The 17,837-nt window shown below is 45.0% G+C and overlaps 1 protein-coding gene across 1 annotated transcript in view; it reads left to right on the forward strand.

Annotated features, from left to right (window-relative positions):
• Positions 1–13,955, forward strand: part of LIPG (lipase G, endothelial type) — a 47,245-nt gene extending 33,290 nt beyond the window's left edge. The window contains exons 7-11 of the mRNA XM_087715367.1: positions 4,532–4,774; positions 6,144–6,264; positions 8,073–8,291; positions 13,241–13,345; positions 13,866–13,955. Of these exons, the coding sequence (XP_087571493.1) occupies positions 4,532–4,774; positions 6,144–6,264; positions 8,073–8,291; positions 13,241–13,345; positions 13,866–13,875 (698 nt within the window). The 3' untranslated portion in view covers positions 13,876–13,955. The remainder of the gene's footprint in view (positions 1–4,531; positions 4,775–6,143; positions 6,265–8,072; positions 8,292–13,240; positions 13,346–13,865) is intronic.
• Positions 13,956–17,837: the final 3,882 nt, after the last annotated feature.

Consider the following 17,837-nt stretch of genomic DNA (forward strand, 5'->3'; position numbering starts at 1 on the left):
GCCGTAAATTTTTCCGGCTGCACATGGGGAAAGGCTTCTCCCTTTCGGCTGAGCGGGAGAATGCGAAATGGGGGCTTTTGCATTGCAATTCAAATTGGAAGGGCTGGAAGGGACCTTGGAGGTCTTGTAGTTGGAGCTGGAAAGGACCTTGGAGGTCTTGTAGTCTGACCCCCACATAAGCAGGGGATCCCATACCAGGGACCACCACCACCACCCCGGATGCGTGAACCAGGGGTGGGATTCAGCCAGTTCTCACCAGTTCAGACGAACCGGATGTTAATTTTACATCTGGTTCACTGAACTGATAATTCCAAGGACTGGCTGGCCCTGCCCACCCCTCTCCTCCCAGGAGTCTCAATGCAGCCCGTTCATTATGTCAGGTAAGTGCAGAGCCTGCATGGAGGCTCTGGGAGGACGAAAAATGGGCTTCCCGGAAGTCTGGAAACAGGCCTGTTTCCTGCCTTCAGTGCCCTGGGCAGGCCGTTACCCCCCTCCCAGAGGCTTGAGGAAAGCCTCCTGAGTCTGAGGAGGGCAAACAACAGGCCTGCCAGAAGTACCGGAAGTCTCAAAACAGGCCTGTTTCTGGCCTTTGGAGGCCTCCGGAGCCAGGGAAAGACCGTTTCCCTCTTCTCGGAGGCTCAAGGAAAGCCTCCGGAGCCTGAGGATGTAAAAAATGCCTTCCCCGCCGTGGTGCAGGAGGCCAGGTAGGCCATGCCCACCATGGCCACTCCCACCCAGCAACCGGGCAGAGAATCCCATTGCTAACATTTTTCAATCCCACCCCTGGTGTGAACTGACACCAGTCTGCGGCATGCCAGCAACCGGGCTGTGCAAACAAGGGAAGCCCCATTTGCGGGATGGAGGCAGGACTCAAAACCACGCCCCCACCTGTCAATGGGGAAACCTTTCTCCACAGAACTGGACCCTGGTGCCCAAATGCTTGTGGGGTGCTGCCCTATATCATTTCAGACAAGTGGCTGTCCAGTATTTCTTTAAAACCTCCAGTAAAATATATATTTTGTATTAATATAAAAACTATATGCTACCATGGGTCCGTATGAAGCGTGGCAGTACCTACACAAGAATACAGAATAACAGATTTGGAAAGGGAACTTGGAGGTCTTCTAGTCTAACCCCCCTGCTCAGTCAGGAAATCCTATAGAATTTCAGACAAGTGGTTGTCCAATCTTCTTAAAAAGCTCCAGTGATGGTGTTGAAAGAAATGTCCTTTTGGGGTCAGCTCCAAGTGGGGAAGAAGACACTGGAGACATGGAGGCTGCTTGGAAAGATGGTTTATTGTTGGACAGGGCCACATGGCTTGAGCCCTGACCAGAAAAGGTGATCGCATGTTTCAATGTTGATGGAGAAGAAGAGAGAAGGGCTGAGGGAGGGGCTGGCTAGGCTTTTATACCCTGTTCAATCCCACCTCTCTGTTTCCTGTTCCTGTGTAAGAAGTGTATTCTGATTGGTTGTCAGACTCTCATGGTGCCATGCAGGGGGCTACTCTCTAGGCTGTGATGAGTTCTCAGATGCCTTGTGGTCAGTTGAGTAATATCCCTTCCCCCTACAGCTGCAGTGAGGAGAAGTCTTTATTATGTAAAGTGGGCTAGCCTGGCCATCTTAATGGCCCATTAGCTGGGGATGGGCAGAAAGCTATAGGCAACTATTCTGTCTTTTAAAACATGTTTCTTTTCACATCCAGAGAAATATTCTGCCTTTTCAATATTTCCTAGGATATTTCATTTTTCTGGGAGAGGGCTGGATGATAACTTCCCACAATGGAGCAAGCACAACCTCTGGAGGCAAGCTGTTCCACTGGTTAATTGTTCTCACTGTTAGGAAGTTTCTCCTTAATTCCAGCTTGCTTCTCTCCTTGATTAATTTCCATCCATTGTTTCTTGTCCTGCTCTCTGGTGCTTTGGAATATAAGTTGACATCCCTCTTCTTTGTGGCAGCTCCTCAAATACTGGAACACAATAGCAGAGTTGGAAGGGACCTTGGAGGTCTTCTAGTCCAACCCCCTGCCTAGGCAGGAAACCCTATACCGTTTCAGACAAATGGCTATCCAACATTTTCTTAAAGATTTCTAGTGTTGGGGCATTCAGAACTTCTAGAGTCAAGCTGTTTCACTGATTAATTGTTCTAACTGTCAGGAAATTTGTCCTCAGTTCTAAGTTGCTTCTCTCCTTGATTAGTTTCCACCCATTGCTTCTTGTTCTACCCTCAGGTGCTTTGGAATATAAATTGACATCCCTCTTCTTTGTGGCAGCTCCTCAAATACTGGAACACTGTTATCATGTCATCCTTAGTCTTTCATTTCATTAAACTAGATAAATCCAAATCTTGCAACCGTTCTTCATATGTTTTAGTCTCCAGGCCTTTGAACATCTCAGTTGCTCTTCTCTGCACTTTTTCCAAAGCCTCAAACATCTTTTTTATAATGTGGCAACCAAAGCTGGATGCAGTATTCCAGGTGTGGCCTTACTAGGGATTTATAAAGCGGGACTAATATTTCACATCGGTTTGATTCTATGGCTCTGTTTATACAACCCAGGATGATATTAGCTTTCTTGACTGCTGATGCACACAGCTGGCTCATATTTAAGTGATCTTTTACTAGGACTCCAAAAGGGACGTGGTGGCTCAGTGGCTAAGACGCTGAGCTTGTCGATCAGAAAGGTTGATAGTTTGGCGGTTCGAATCCCTTGCGCTGCGTAACTGAGTGAGCTCCCGTTATTTCTCCCGGCTTCTGCCAACCTAGCAGTTCGAAAGCATGTAAAAATGCAAGTAGAACGAAAATTCAGAATTAGATAGGATACTCATGGGAACGGATGAAAAAATGATAAAAAAATTGTACAGTTACCTACTTAGAATAAATTTAGAAGAAGAAGAGGTTAAAGAAACAATGATAAGATGGGCAAAAAACTTTGGATGTACAATAGAACTAGAAAAATGGCAACAACTATGGGAAAGGAACTATAAATTGACAATTGGCGACAGCATACAAAGAGAATTTATATAAAATGTTTTATAGATGGCATATGACACCTGAAAGATTAGCAAAAATGTTTAAGGATAAATCAGCTAAATGTTGGAAATGTCACCAACTGCCAGGAACGTATTATCATATGTGGTGGATGTGCAGGGACGCAAAAAGCTATTTGGCTAAAATACAAACATGGTTAGAGAAAATGATACATTAAGCCGTAGAGTTTAAGCCAGAGGCATTTTTTTGGGGTATTCTACCAGAGAAATATAGTAAAGAAGATTCATATTTGATTGTACAAATAATAACAGCAGCTAGAATTGTATTTGCACAAAATTGGAAAGCAGACAAAATCCCATCAGAAGGGGAGGAAATAAAGAAGATATTAGACTGTGCAGAAATGAACAGGTTGGCATTGAGAATAAAGGACAAAGAGGAATCAGTGCACTACAGGACATGGGGGCGATTTTATTTGTGGCTTGAAAAAAGGTATAAATAGAGAGAAAAAGGAAATTAACATGAAATAAATATCTCAGATGACACATTATTAAATTAGGGGGAGAGAAAATAAGAAAATATCAAAATGTAAATATACAGGTGGAAAAATGAATTGACAAATGTTAAATAGTAATTATAAGAATGTATATCTAAGAATGAATTTGAAAGGAAAAATAAAAAAAAAACTTTTTACAAAAAAAATGCAAGTAGAAGAATAGGAATCACCTTTGTGGGGAAGGTAAGAGCATTCTGTGCATCTTCGGTGTTTAATCATGTCAGCCACATGACCACGGAGATGTCTTCGGACAGTGCTGGCTCTTCGGCTTTGAAACGGAGATGAGCACCGCCCCCTAGAGTCAGGAACGAGTAGCACATATATGTGAGGGGAACCTTTACCACCAGAACTCCAAGGTCCTAATGCAGTGTTTCTCAACCTTGGCAACTTGAAGATTATTATTATTATTATTATTATTATTATTATTATTATTATTATTATTATTATTTATTGGTCTTGTATGCCGCCCACTCCCGAAGGACTCCAGGCGGCTTACAATAAACAGAGGAAGGGGATAAATAGACAGACAGACAAACAACAGTTTAAAATACACAACATTCATAGTTACAGTGGGGCTGGCTATTTCAACAGCCCTCCAGCCTGCCGGAGCAGCCAGATCTTAGTGGCTTTGCGGAAGGCCGGGAGAGTAGTAAGGGTCCGGATCTCCACGGGGAGTTCGTTCCAGAGGGCCGGAGCTGCAACAGAGAAGGCTCTCCCCCCGGGGAGTCGCCAGCCGGCATTGGCTGGCAGATGGAATCCGGAGGAGGCCTAGTCTGTGCGATCTGATCGGTCTATGGGAGGTAATTGGCAGGAGGCGGTCTCTCAGGTACCCAGGTACGATGCCATGTAGGGCTTTATAAGTAACGACTAGCACCTTGAAGCATTCGCTGGCTGGGGAATTCTGGGAGTTGAAGTCCGGACATCTTCAAGTTGCCAAGGTTGAGAAACACTGTCCTAATGATTGACTGTGCTCCATCTGCCCCCCCCTCTAGAGATTAAGGACCTTGTGATATGCGAACACGAGCGGTCAGTACACCTCTTCGTGGATTCGCTTGTGAACAAGGATAAGCAGAGTTTCGCCTTCCAATGCACGGATTCGGGACGCTTCAAGAAGGGCATTTGCTTGAGTTGTCGGAAGAATCGCTGCAACAGCATCGGCTACAACACCAAGAAGATGCGCAACAAACGCAACAGCAAGATGTACCTCAAGACAAGGGCTGGCATGCCATTCAAAGGTAAGGTGGATCCTACTACAGGTGGTCCTTGACTTGCCAACACAAGTGACTCCAACCTTTCCGTTCCTAAGCGAGACAGTGGCTGAGCGAGTTTTGCCCCATTTTTACCACCTTTCTTGCCACAGTTGTTAAGTGAATCACTGCAGTTGTTATCTCAGAAACATGGTAGTAAAGTGAACCAGGCTCCCCTCCCCCTTTGAAGGTCGCAAAAGGGGATCGCGTGACCGTGGGACACTGCAACCGTCATAAATATGAGTCAGTTGCCACTTTTGATCACACAACCATGGAGAATACTGTGTAAAAAGCAGCCACCGGTCATTTTTTTTCAGTGCCGTTCCCCAGTCCATGGGGAAGCTGGATTTACTTTACAACCACGTTATTACTAACTTAACAACTGCAGAGATTCACTTAACAACGGTGGCATGAAAGGTCGTAAAACAATGCAAAACTCTTGTGACAGAAAGTTTGGACCTGATTGTGGTCGTAATTTAAGGACTGCCTACAATTAATTTACTGGTGTGCAAGAGCTTTGCAGTGGACCACAGAGAGCTGTCTCCTTTCTCCTCCGTGTAGTTCTGCTTTTCTGGGTCCCTCTAGTCTTCCAGTTTGGGGTCCCAAGAATACATATGGCACTTAGATCCTCTGCCCATTGGCCTTCCCCTTGCAAGACATGTCTGTCTGTTTGTTGTTGTTGTTGTTGTTATTGTTGTAGTTATTGTTAGTTGCAAAGTCGTGTCATGACCCCATGGACAACATTCCTCCAGGCCTTCCTGTCCTCTACCATCCTCTGGAGTCCATTTAAGCTCACGCCTACTGCTTCGGTGACTCCATCCAGCCACCTCCTTCTCTGTCATCCCCTTCTTCTTTTGCCCTCCATCTTTCCCAGCATGAGGCTCTTCTCCAGTGAGTCCTTCCTTCTCATTAGGTGGCCAAAGTCTTGGAGTTTCATCTTCAGGATCTGGCCTTCTAAAGAGCAGTCAGGGTTGATCTCCTCTCGGACTGACAGGTTGGATCGCCTTGCAGTCCAAGGGACTCGCAGGAGTCTTCTCCAGCACCCTAGTTCAAAGGCCTCCATTCTTTGGCACTCAGCCTTTCTTATGGACCAACCTTCACAGCCATCCATTTCAACTGGGAAAACCGTAGCCTTGACTATACGCACTTTTGTTGGCAGGGGGATGTCTTTGCTTTTTAGTATGCTGTCTTGATTTGCCATAGCTTCCCTCCCAAAGAGCAAACATCTTTTAATTTCTTGGCTGCAGTCCCCATCTGAGGTGATCTCGGAGCCCAGGAAAATAAAATCTGTCACTACCTGTCGGTTTATGTTACTGCAAATTTCCCACTCTAATGTTAGGCTCTTGTCTTTCCTCAGTTTTCCACTATCAGCTGAAGATCCATGTCTTCAGCTATAAAAATATGGGAAAAACCGAACCGGCATTTTCCGTGACCTTCTATGGGACCAGTGGAGATTCTGAACCTCTACCTCTGGAAGTGTAAGTGGAAAATTTCAAATATCAGCCACTCTCGTTAAAGTTGATATTGGTTTTTTTTTCTAAAAAGGCCCCCTCCATGCTTTGTTTCCCCAGCTCTGCCCTAGGAACAGTTGGTAGATCCCTTGTTTTAAAGAGAGGAACAGTCCAGAGCCTTGGTCAGACCACACCTGGAATAATGCATCCGGTTTTGGTCACCACATTACAAAAAAAAAAGATGTTGAGACTTTGGGTTCCACCACAAAACCGCGGATGACAAAATCGCGCTCGACAAAAGCGCGTACGTGACGTCATCACAGCGCGACGAAAACATCGCGCTGTGATCGATAAATGTAAAAATAAAGCGAAAACCTTACCCTAACCCCCCCAAACCTAACCCTAAACCTAACCCTAAACCTAACCCTAACCCTAACCCTTAACCTAACCCTAAACCTAACCCTTAACCTAACCCTAATCCTAACCCTAACCCTAACCCTTAACCTAATGCTAAACCTAATGCTAACCCTTAACCTAACGCTAAACGTAACCCTAACGCTCTAAACCTAACCCTAACCCTTAACCTAACCCTAACCCTAACCCTAAACCTAACACTTACCTTTATGTGAATTGGCTTGCTTTAATTTTAATTTTATTTCAATTTTTAATTTTTTTCGTCGCGCTGTGATGACGTCAAATGCGCGCTTTCGTCGAGCGCGCTTTTGTCGTCCGCGGTTTTGACGGGTCACGGAGACTTTGAAGTGCAAAGAAGAGCAACTAAGAGGATTAAAGGCCTGGAGACTAAAACATACGAAGGACTTGGGTTTGGATTTGAGAAAGGAAGGACTAGGGGGGACATGATAGCAATATCCCACTATTTGAGAGGCTGCCACAAAGGAGAGGGGTGTCAACTTGTTTACCAAAGCACATGTAGGCAGAACAAGAAACAATGGATGGGAACTAATCAAGGAAAGAAGCAACCTGGAATTAAGGAGAAACTTCCTAACAGTGAGGACAACTAAACAGAGGATCTTGCCTTCAGACATTTTGGGTGCTTCATCACTGGAGGCTTTTAAGAAGAGGCTGGAGAGGTGGTATAGGATCTCCTGCTGGAGTGGGGGGCTGGATTAGAAGACCTCCAAGGTCCCTTCCAGGTCTATTCTGATATTCAATGTCTTTGTGTTCCTGCAGCCCCTGTCTTAGGGTCCCATAATTTGAAATGAGGGTTGGGAACTTCCAGCTTGAGGGTCTAATCCATCTCATCTAGAGTGGAGACTATAGAAAGAGTGTAGAGAAGAGCAACAAAGTTGATTAGGGGACTGGAGGCTAAAACATATGAGGAACGGTTGCAGGAATTGGGTATGTCTAGTTTAATGAAACAAAGGACTAGGGGGGACATGATAGCAATCTTCCGATATCTCAGGGGCTGCCACAGAGAAGAGGGAGTCAAACTATTCCCCAAAGCACTTGAGGGCAGGACAAGAAGCAATGGGTGGAAACTAATCAAGGAGAGAAGCAACTTAGAACTAAGGAGAAATTTCCTGACAGTAAGAATAATTAATCAGTGGAACAACTTGCCTCCAGAAGTTGTGAATGCTCCAACACTGGAAGTTTTTAAGAAGATATTGGATAACCATTTGTCTGAAGTAGTGTAGGGTTTCCTGCCTAGGCAGGGGGTTGGACTAGAAGACCTCTAAGATCCCTTCCAACTCTGTTATTTTATTCTATTCATCAGCTTGAGTCATGAACCCTGTGGGGCCTTGAGGTCTTCCCTCTGAACCATGGCTGGGCAGGTGGAGAAATGACAATTTGTTCAACTTTGGCTTCCTTTTCAGATCTGATCAAATTGGCCTGAACTATACCAACACCTTCCTGGTCTACACAGGAGAAGATGTGGGTGATATTCTAAGGATCAAACTCACCTGGGAAATCACCAAGAAGTCCTGGTACAACTTTTGGAGCCAAATGAAAAATTACTGGGCCAAGTCTGAGCCCTCATCCAAAGAACTGCAGATCAGACGCATCCGAGTGAAATCGGGTGAAACTCAGAAGAAGTAAGGATTTTGCTGAAGGATCCCCTGTAGGGATCAAGAGGGGATGTAACATCCCGTAGTCTTTCTCTGTTGGTCAGGCTGGCTGGGAGGCAAGGGACGCTCGGTTTGAACTAAACAATTCACACGGGCATGTGTGTTTGTGTACAGGTAGTCCTCGACTTACAACAGTTCATTTAGTGACCGCTCAGAGTTACGACGACACCAAAAAATAGGGACATGACCATATTTCACACCTGATTGTTGCAGTATCCCTGTGGTCACACGATCAAAATTCAGATGCTTGGCAACTGACTCATATTTATGACGGTTGTAGTGTTTTTTTGGGGGGGGGGTCGTGTGAATACCTTTTGCGACTTTCTGACAAGCAAAGTGAATAGGGAAGCCAGATTCACTTAACAACGGCGTTACTAACTTAGCAACTGGAGTGATTCACTTAACCAATGTGGCAAGAAAGGTCATAAAATGAGGCAAATCTCCATTAACAAACGCCTCGTTTAGGAACAGAAAGTTTGGACTCAATTGTAGTCGTAAATTGAGGACTATCTCAATGTGCATGTTCCCAGACAAGCAAAGTCAATGGGGGAAGCTGGATTCGCTTAATGACCATGGGATTCAAATAACATCTGCAGTGATTCTCTTAACCATAAAATCAACCTGTAAAATTAGGGACAAACCCTTGCTTAGCCATATAAAAGTTAGTTCTAATTGCGGTCATAAGTTCGAGAACTAGCTGCATTTTGCTCTTCGGTATTTCTTTTTGAAAAATTAAAACAAGCTCCCCCCCCCCCCCCCCCCCAAGAAATCAAAATCAGGTGCAATGAAGTGCAAAGAAAGGAATTTGAAAGGGGATGATAGGATGTTGAAAACGATATAGAAAATAATGTTTAAAAAGCAGCAAATTCATACTGGTAGCTATTTTAGTTGGGAATCCTCCTAATCTGGTTTCTTGTTCAGCTTATGAATTAAAATTGCTTTTATGCTCTTTCCCCCCCCCAAAATAAGTCCTCCCCAGATAATAAGCCCAATTGGGCTTTTGAGCGCATGCACTAAAATAAGCCCTCCCCAGAAAATAAGCCCTCCCTGAAAATATTTAAACGCATGCGCAGCCGGTCCCCACCATTTCCTCTGGTTGCTTGCCCCGCAGACAACACGAGGTGAGGAGGTGAGGCCGGAGGGGGGAAAAGGGAGGGGGAAACATGCCCCATGAACCCTACATGCCCTTACCTAACAGCCATTCCCATAACCCTAGCCATCGTGCCCCTTCTGTCACGCTAATGGCCACTGCAAAAAGAGCAACAGGCCCAGCGACGCGCAACACAGCAGTAGCCATGAGGTGACCACGCTCGCCGGCTCCTGAATCTCAAAAATAATAAGGCGTCCCCGAAAATAAGGCCAAGTGCTTATTTCGGGGGGGTCAAAAGAACATAAGACCCTGTCTTATTTTCAGGGAAACGCGGTAGAAGCAAGACGTTAATTAGCAAGAGAAGGGCCTGAATAATACTTCAACCTAACCCACAGCTTTATAAATTAACTCAAGGGTATAGTAGAAGAACCTTTTACAAACGGGAAAATTAATTTAAGGGAAACAGTCTGCTCATCTGCTATCTTCCCATGAATGTAATTTCAACCATCCCCAATCTATAAGATAAATCTTTTGGTTCTTCATGATAATAGATGCCAATGAACTCTTTGTAACTGTCGGAGGAAACATGAATGACAAGAGAACATTCCCTGTGCATCTTTGGGTGCTTGATTTTAAAGCTTCGTATTTATCTACCCAGTAAGATTTTATTTTTATCTATGAGGGATCCTTGGTCCTTGATCCTTAGAGCCAAGGTGGCGCAGTGGTTAAATGCAGCACTGCAGGCTACTGCTAGATCAGCAGGTCAGTGGTTCAAATCTCACCGGCTCAGGGTTGACTCAGCCTTCCATCCTTCCGAGGTGGGTAAAATGAGGACCCAGATTGTTGGGGGCAATATGCTGACTCTCTGTAAACCGCTTAGAGAGGCCTGAAAGGCCTATGAAGCGGTATATAAGTTTACTGCTATTGCTGTAAGTCTACTGCTATTGGTGCTCTCTGAGCTTGATGGCTTCCTTGCAGATGTTTCATTACCCAAACTAAGTAACCTCATCAGTGCATCAATCCTGATGATGTTACCTAATTTGGGTAATGAAAGGTCTGCAAGAAAACAACCAAGCTCAGAGAGCACCAAGGACCCAGTGGTGGGTTGCAGGTGGTACGCCCCGGTACGGGCGTACCGGAGCCTGCCCGGAGCACCGGATACCGTTGCGGTACGGTGCTCTGGAGGGCCCACCCACCCACCTAAGCTCCTTACTGATCTTTTAAGTCTTCAGCGCTTCCACGCATGCGCATGGTGCATACAGCGCCTGCGTGACGCTCCGCTGAGCAGCTGGAGCATTGCGGAGGCACTAAGCCGCATGCGCGTGCCCATGTAGATCCGGAAGCCACCACTGCAAGGACCCCTCATTTTAACTCCGAGCGACAAATATTCTCCTTTATCGGTATTTTTAGCTATGATTTCTAGAGTCACACAAAGGTCAACAAATCAGAAGAGCACAGCCTATTGTTAGCCAATCTCTTCTATGTATAGTCAACTGATCCTCATCCAGGCTTACATTCCATTAGTTATCTTACTAATCTGGAGCAAATCCAAGAATTTAACTCCCACAAATCTCGGGGGAGACATTCCTCAAAGACCGCCCCAGTAGTAGGAGGGTAGGATGCTGTTCGTCTCCGGTCGGCTGGCAAAATTGGACATTCAGAAGAACCACAACTCTGTGTTGCAATTGTAGAGAGAACCATTATGGTGTAGCACAGGTGTCAGCAACCTTAAATACTCAAAAAGCCACAAAGATCCTAACCAGAAGCCCCCCATTCAATTCTGGAGCCGACCGGAAGTCCAATTCCCCCACCATAGAGTCTCCTTCTAGCACGGCACCCTTTTTCCTCTATCTGTCCTAACCAAAAGCCCTATCAATTGTGGAGCCAACCAGAAAACCTGCCCCTTGCCATAAAGTCTCCTTGTGCGCCGTGCTTCCCCCCCCCACAACCAGAAGCTGTTCTCAAAATTGTGACATCGATCGGCAAAAGGGAGCCGCAGCAGAGGGATGAAAGAGCCACATGCGGCTCCAGAGCCGCAGCTTGCCGACCCCTGGTGTAGCAGTTGAGCTGTTGGGTTAGGAACAAGGAGACCTTAGATCTGTTCTTTGACTTTAAGCCAGGCCCTCACTCTAGGTTCTAGAAGAAATATGGACTGTTGGTGTATATCTGAGACTGGGAGTGAGGAGACCTAAATCCATTCCATCCTCAGTCATGGAAGCTCCTGAGGGATTTTGGGCCTCCCTCTAATCCCAAGAGCCAGAGTAATGTATAGGTCAGTGATGGCAAACCTTTTTCTTATGGCATGCCAAAATTGTCTGTGTGCGTGCTATCATGTGTCATGCATGCCCACACCAATTCAATCCTCTCCATCTACCTGCGCATGTGCGCGCAACACCCCCTCCACGCATGAACGCACGGCCCTTCCCCAGGCTCCAGAGGCTTTCCTGAAGCTTGGGAAAGGGGAAAACGGCCTCTCCGGACCCCTGAAGGCCCTCCAGAAGCCAGAAACTGATCATTTCCAAATTTCTGGTTGGCCCATTGGGGCTATTTTTCGCCCTCCCCAGCCTCTGGAGACTTTCCGGAAGCCTGAGGAAGGCGAAAACAGCTTCCCTCAGCCCTCTGGAAGGAAAAATCGCACACAAATGCATTCCGGAGCTGACAGCTGGCATGCCAGCAAATATGGCTCTGTGTGCCACCTGTGGCATGCATGCCATAGGTTCGCCATCATGGGTATAGGTAGTCCTCAACTTACCATCATTCACTTAGTGACCATCTGAAGTTACAACAGCCCTGAAAAAACTGACTTGTGATAGTTTTTCACACTCACAACCACTGTAGTATTCCCATAGTCATGTCACCAAAATTCAGTTGTTTGGCAACTGCCATGTATTTATGACAGTTACACCGGCTTAGGATCATTTCCATTGCTAAGCCAGGGATGGGATTTGGAGGTTCTCTGAACCGGCCATTACATTAGCTTCTCCCGAACATGGGCGAATCTGTAGCAGCCCCCGCCCCCTGCTTTTATGACTTGTGGACTTCAATTCCCAGAAAGATTCCTCACCCCTGATCCTCTAACATAATGTTTCTCAATCTTAGCAATTTCAAAATATTTGGACCAGTGGTGGGTTTCACATTTTTTTAGAACCTGTTCTGTAGGTGTGGCCTGCTTTGTGGGAGTGGCTTGCCAGACATGTGACTGGGTAAGAGTGGCTTGCCAGCCATGTGACTGAGTGGGAGTGGCTTGGCAGTCATGTGACTGGATGGGCATGGCCAACTTATAAAATGTGGTGAAAGTCACTTAACAATGCTTTTGCTTAGCAACCAAAATGTTGGCTCAGAAACTCTGGCATTTGAAGCACGCAAGTCTTAAAGCTGTCAAGTTACAAGACCCTTGCACCCCTAACCCTTTAGGAAAAAAAAACCAGGGGTGTCCAAACTTGACAGCTTTAAGACTTGTGGACTTCAACTCCCAGAATTCCTCCTCTCGCTCTTCATCTTGATGATATGCAGACGGGCGGGGGGAGGGAGCTGGAACTGGTTGTAAACGGTACTGTAGATTTGTGGAACCTCTTCTATAGAACCCAACCCTGATGTGGACCAACTCCAGAGTTCCTCAGCTAGTATGCTAGCTGGAGAATTCTGGCAGATGAAGTCCACATGACATAATTTGCCAAGGATGAAAAAAAAACAACGATTTGGGAATGAACAGCTTTGCCAAAGAAAAGCTACACCATTTGAACCAGATAGCTTAGTCTCACTTTCCATTTAAAGGTCCTTGTGTTCTATGTGACTTAAAACACCTTTTGTTTTGTTTTTCTTCCAGGCTTGTGTTTTGCGCAGAAGACCCTGGGAAGACCGACATATCTCCTGGCCAAGAACTCTGGTTTGTAAAATGCCGAGAAGGGTGGCAAAAATGGAACCGAACAATGTAAGTCCTGGTGGTGCCAGTGTAGAATTTAATGGCTTGCAATAGAGTTAGCATGAGAAGTTATCTGAGTGTGTTGCAGAGAAGGAATTTGTTTCTCAAATCTATTGGGCAGGGTACAGAGAACCGGTTGTTAAATTATTTGAATCCCACCACTGGTCGAAACCCTGCTCTAAGAGAACTCTTGCCCATCCCTAGGTAAATCGGGGGTTTTACTCAGCATTTCCCACTACAAAGTAAATTTAACTTTATGATACCTGGAAGTCTCCATCAGTGGTTCTCCTCAAGCATGACAAGACCATTTGTGGTTCAGTGGCCATTAGTCAAATCTGAAACATCCCACAAATTGCCTGAGACAGGAACTTGGCCTCCTCCCACAAATCTTTAGAGGGAGTATTTTTTTCCCCTCCCCCTGTCTTATTTCTCTTTGAGGCCAGTTCATCTTCAATGATTGTCAAAGCGCATCAAAGCTGTAATTTGAGACTCTTCAATCATGCTCTTTGTTTCTCTCTTCCTTTCTTAGACCAGGATAAAATCGGCATTGAAATGCCCTCCTTCTGAAGCCTCTCAGATCCATCAGGGACCAACCCAGCTGGAAAAAAGCATTTGGTGCGACAAAAAGACAAAAAGACAAAAAAAGACCAAAACTTGTTTCTGCAGACTTCTTCCTCTGGCTTCCTCACTTGTCAGGACTTGCAAGAGCTTATAGTTTAAAGATGGATCTGTGGGGTTGCTAAGAACTATCTCAGCGCGAATGATAATTCAGAGAACTTTCTATATTTATGGCTTCTACTTTTTTTTTTAAAAAAAGAATAATTTATTGGGAGGGAATAAACCCACCTGTTACAAAGCTGGCCTCTTTTCGGAGAGCCTTTCTGGTTGTGCCTTTGCCAACTTGCCTTGGTCAATGTTTGGGGCCCTATGCCTCTTTCACAGGCCCAGTCAAAACAGATTGCACATGATTGCAACACCATGATTAATGTGAACGCAGACAGAGCCAATCATAGGATATAGAGCATTATAGGGTCCTTGGTTCTCTCTGAGCTTGGTGGGAGTTTTTTTTTGCAGACGTTTCGTTACCCAACTCGATAACATCATCAGTACTAGAAGGGAATGGGGTTTTCCCTTCTGTTTATGTTGGTGGCAATGTTCTTGGTGGCTCCTTGACTAAGCTGTTTACTTTAGCTTGTTCCTGGATTGGGGTCTTGTTTGCTTGCTGATTCTTGGTCTAGGAATTAACCTTCGTGTTAATCTCTAGTAATCTGGATGTGGATTGTTGTGAAGTTTCCGCTGTTCGCCCATGAGGCCAATGTTGAGAAAAGACAGGAGACAAATTTTCTCGGGATGGAGCAACCCAGATGAGAACCTGAGAGCCCCTTTTATTGGGATAGAACAAAGGCAGGAGGAGCAATAGCATGTGATTAAAAACAGCCTGTAAAAGTACAATTTCTAATCTACTGCTCAGTCTATATATGGTCAAATCCTGGACGTCATTGGTAGGGCACATCTCAGGATGTTATGTTATTCACTATCAGGATGTTATGGCTTTCTAGGAGCCAGTTGTCTCCTGTGTGATTCAGTGTGGCTCTGCAGGCCCTAGTATGAACTAGGCCATGGAGGACACACACCTGCACAAGGAACTATATTACAACAGATTGTTGGTGAGGAAGTGTTGTGGTCTCCCAACAGGGACAGAGCAAACCACAGCTCAACCCTGAGCTACAAATAATCACTTCTACCCTGTTTCCCCGAAAATCAGACCTCCCCGGATAATAAGCCCAATCAGGCTTTTGAGTGCATGTGCTAAAATAATCCCTCCCCTGAAAATATTGCAACACAGCAGCAGCCTTGAAGTGGTCACACTCACCGCCTCCTGCACCTCAAAAATAATAAGACCTCCCTGAAAATAAGGCCAAGTGCTTATTTCGGGAGTCAAAAGAAAATAAGACCCTGTCTTATTTTCGGGGAAATGCAGTATTGATAGAGCACTATATCTCAACTTCAGCAAGGTTAAAATATGCGGACCAACTCCCAGAATTCCCCATCTTAATGTTGTTTAGGATGAGAAATGGAGTATTTTTTTAAAAAAAGAAGTATATTCCCCTACTTATCATTCAACCCATTTGAGCTTGGTGATTTTCTTGCAGACGTTTCATTACCCAGCTGGGTAACATCAGCAGGGCTAGAAGGGAATGGGGTTTGCTCTTATTTTTATATATCAATGGCTTGCCTTGTCAGTGTTGGTGGGATGTTTGTGGTGGTTCCTTGATTAGGCTATTGTTTACGGTTAGCTCGCTTGTCTGCATTGGTAGTTCCTTGATTGAAAAGCTAATGTTTTAAGAAATCTGCTTATTAAAGTCAATGCAACTTTCAAAGCAGGGTACCGTCCCCTACCGCCCAAGTTCATATGGTAGCCAGGAGGAAATTGAGCTGCTTTCCTGGACAGCAGAGGTGTTCCATCTGTGTGAGATTGGAAACACTTCCAAATAACTTTCTAAGCATGCAAAACCCTGGCCTCTTCACATAATAGAGGGAAGAATGGTGGTATTTTTCTCCTTCAACATTGCAGTTCTCCGATTTGCCACTCACCTGACATTGTGCTCAAAGTTATCTGTTGTTTATCAGGCCCATGCCTCCCTTCTTTCTGGTTCTGAAACATTAGGAGAATCACTCTATTCTCGGTTCCACCACAAAACCGCGGTTGACTAAAGTGCGGTCGACGAAACCGCGTACCTGACGTCATCACAGCGTGACAAAAAAAGCACGCTGTGAGCGCTAAAGCTAAAATTAACCCCTAAACCTAAACCTAACCCCCCGAAACCTAACCCTAACCCTAACCCTAAACCTAACCCTAAACCTAACCCTTAACCTAACCCTAAACCTAACCCTAAACCTAACCCTTAACCTAACGCTAAACCTAACGCTAACCCTTAACCTAACCCTAAACCTAACCCTAACACTTAACCTAACCCTAACCCGTAACCTAACCCTAACCCTAAACCTAACCCTTACCTTAACGTGAATTGGCTTGCTTTCAAAGCGCTTTTTAAAGCGCCCTTTTTTCTCCGCGGTCGCTGTTGTCGCGCTGCTGATGACGTCAGCGACGCGCTTTAATCGGGCGCGCTTTAGTGGACCGCGGTTTTGTCGTGCCACGCCATTCTCAAGGAAGGAATAACTCTGCAGGAAAATGTCGTCTGCCTCCCTAGCAAATCTTTTGGGGAAAAAAATGATAGCAAAGCATACTTTTGAATGAAATGAAGTCTGGTTTAATAAGAGACGAACAGGAGTCGGAAGACTTTTTATTTGTTTAGATTTCTTCTGTTCAAGGATCCATGACTTTTTTTTAAGATATATTAGTTGTAGTCTCCCACTCATCCTGACCCCTAGTCAGGGAACATCCATTGTCCTTGGACAAGTGCAATCTTCTTCTTTTTGCTCTAAAACCAGTTCATAGTTTTCTTTTGCATTTTCCCCAAGAGAAAAACATAAATATTTTCCTTTGGATTGTCCTTGAGTTTCCCCCCCTTTTTTTTAAGGGAGAACAATTTCCTCTTAGGGTAGAGAACTGTGTTTGATGAAATGATAGGCCTTGATTATTAGCTGTGAGAAATCAGTCAATATTGTTGAGTATTGAGCCCACGGTCTCTAGTGCATCTCTGTGTGATTTATTGTTCCAGCATCTGCAGTGAGCTACGGGTGTCTTTAATTCTCTGCATTATTTAGATGCAATTGTGCATGCAGATCTGGTGGACGCAACCCATGGCTAAGAAGTAATTGAATTGTCTGCCATTTTTGAAGTCTGTTACATTTTTTGAAGAAGGAGCTACTGTAGGTTGGCATTTTTTGCAAACAAACAGCTGCAGGGATAAAATGAAAAACACCTCACTGTACAGGTAGTCCACAGTTTATAACATTTCGTTTAGTGACCGTACAAAGTCCCAATGGCATTGAAAAAAAGTGACTTATGACCGCTTTTCACATTACAGTTGAAGCATCCCCGTGGTCACGCAATCAAAATTCAAAAACCAACTGACTCATAGTTACGACCGTTGCAGTGTCCCGGGGCCATAGGATCATTTTTTGCTACCTTCCGACAAGTAAAGTCAACAGGGGAGGCCAGATTTACTTAGCAACCGTGTTACTAGCTTAACAACTGCAGTGATTCACTTAACCATCGTGGCAAACAAAGTCGCAAAACGGCCAAAACACATTGAACAACTGTCTTCTTTAGCGACGGAAACTTTGAGCTCAATTGTGGTCATAAGTCAAGGACTACCTGTAGTGGGAACGTTTAACATTAAGAGTTCTTGATATGTCAAAAGTGAGGTCTGTCTCTGCTTGGAATTAATGAGTAAAGTTGTTTGACTCTTCAAAGTTTGCAAAATTCCCACAGAAAACCCCAGAGAGTTTAAAGCAGTGTTTCTCAACCTTGGCCACTTGAAGATGTCTGGACTTCAACTCCCAGAATTCGCTGGCTCTGGGAGTTGAAGTCCAG

The sequence above is a fragment of the Thamnophis sirtalis genome, unplaced genomic scaffold (genome assembly GCF_051295495.1).
Source record: "Thamnophis sirtalis isolate CommonGarterSnake01/CBP01778 unplaced genomic scaffold, rThaSir2_p1.2 scaffold_5, whole genome shotgun sequence".
Lineage (NCBI taxonomy): Eukaryota > Metazoa > Chordata > Lepidosauria > Squamata > Natricidae > Thamnophis > Thamnophis sirtalis.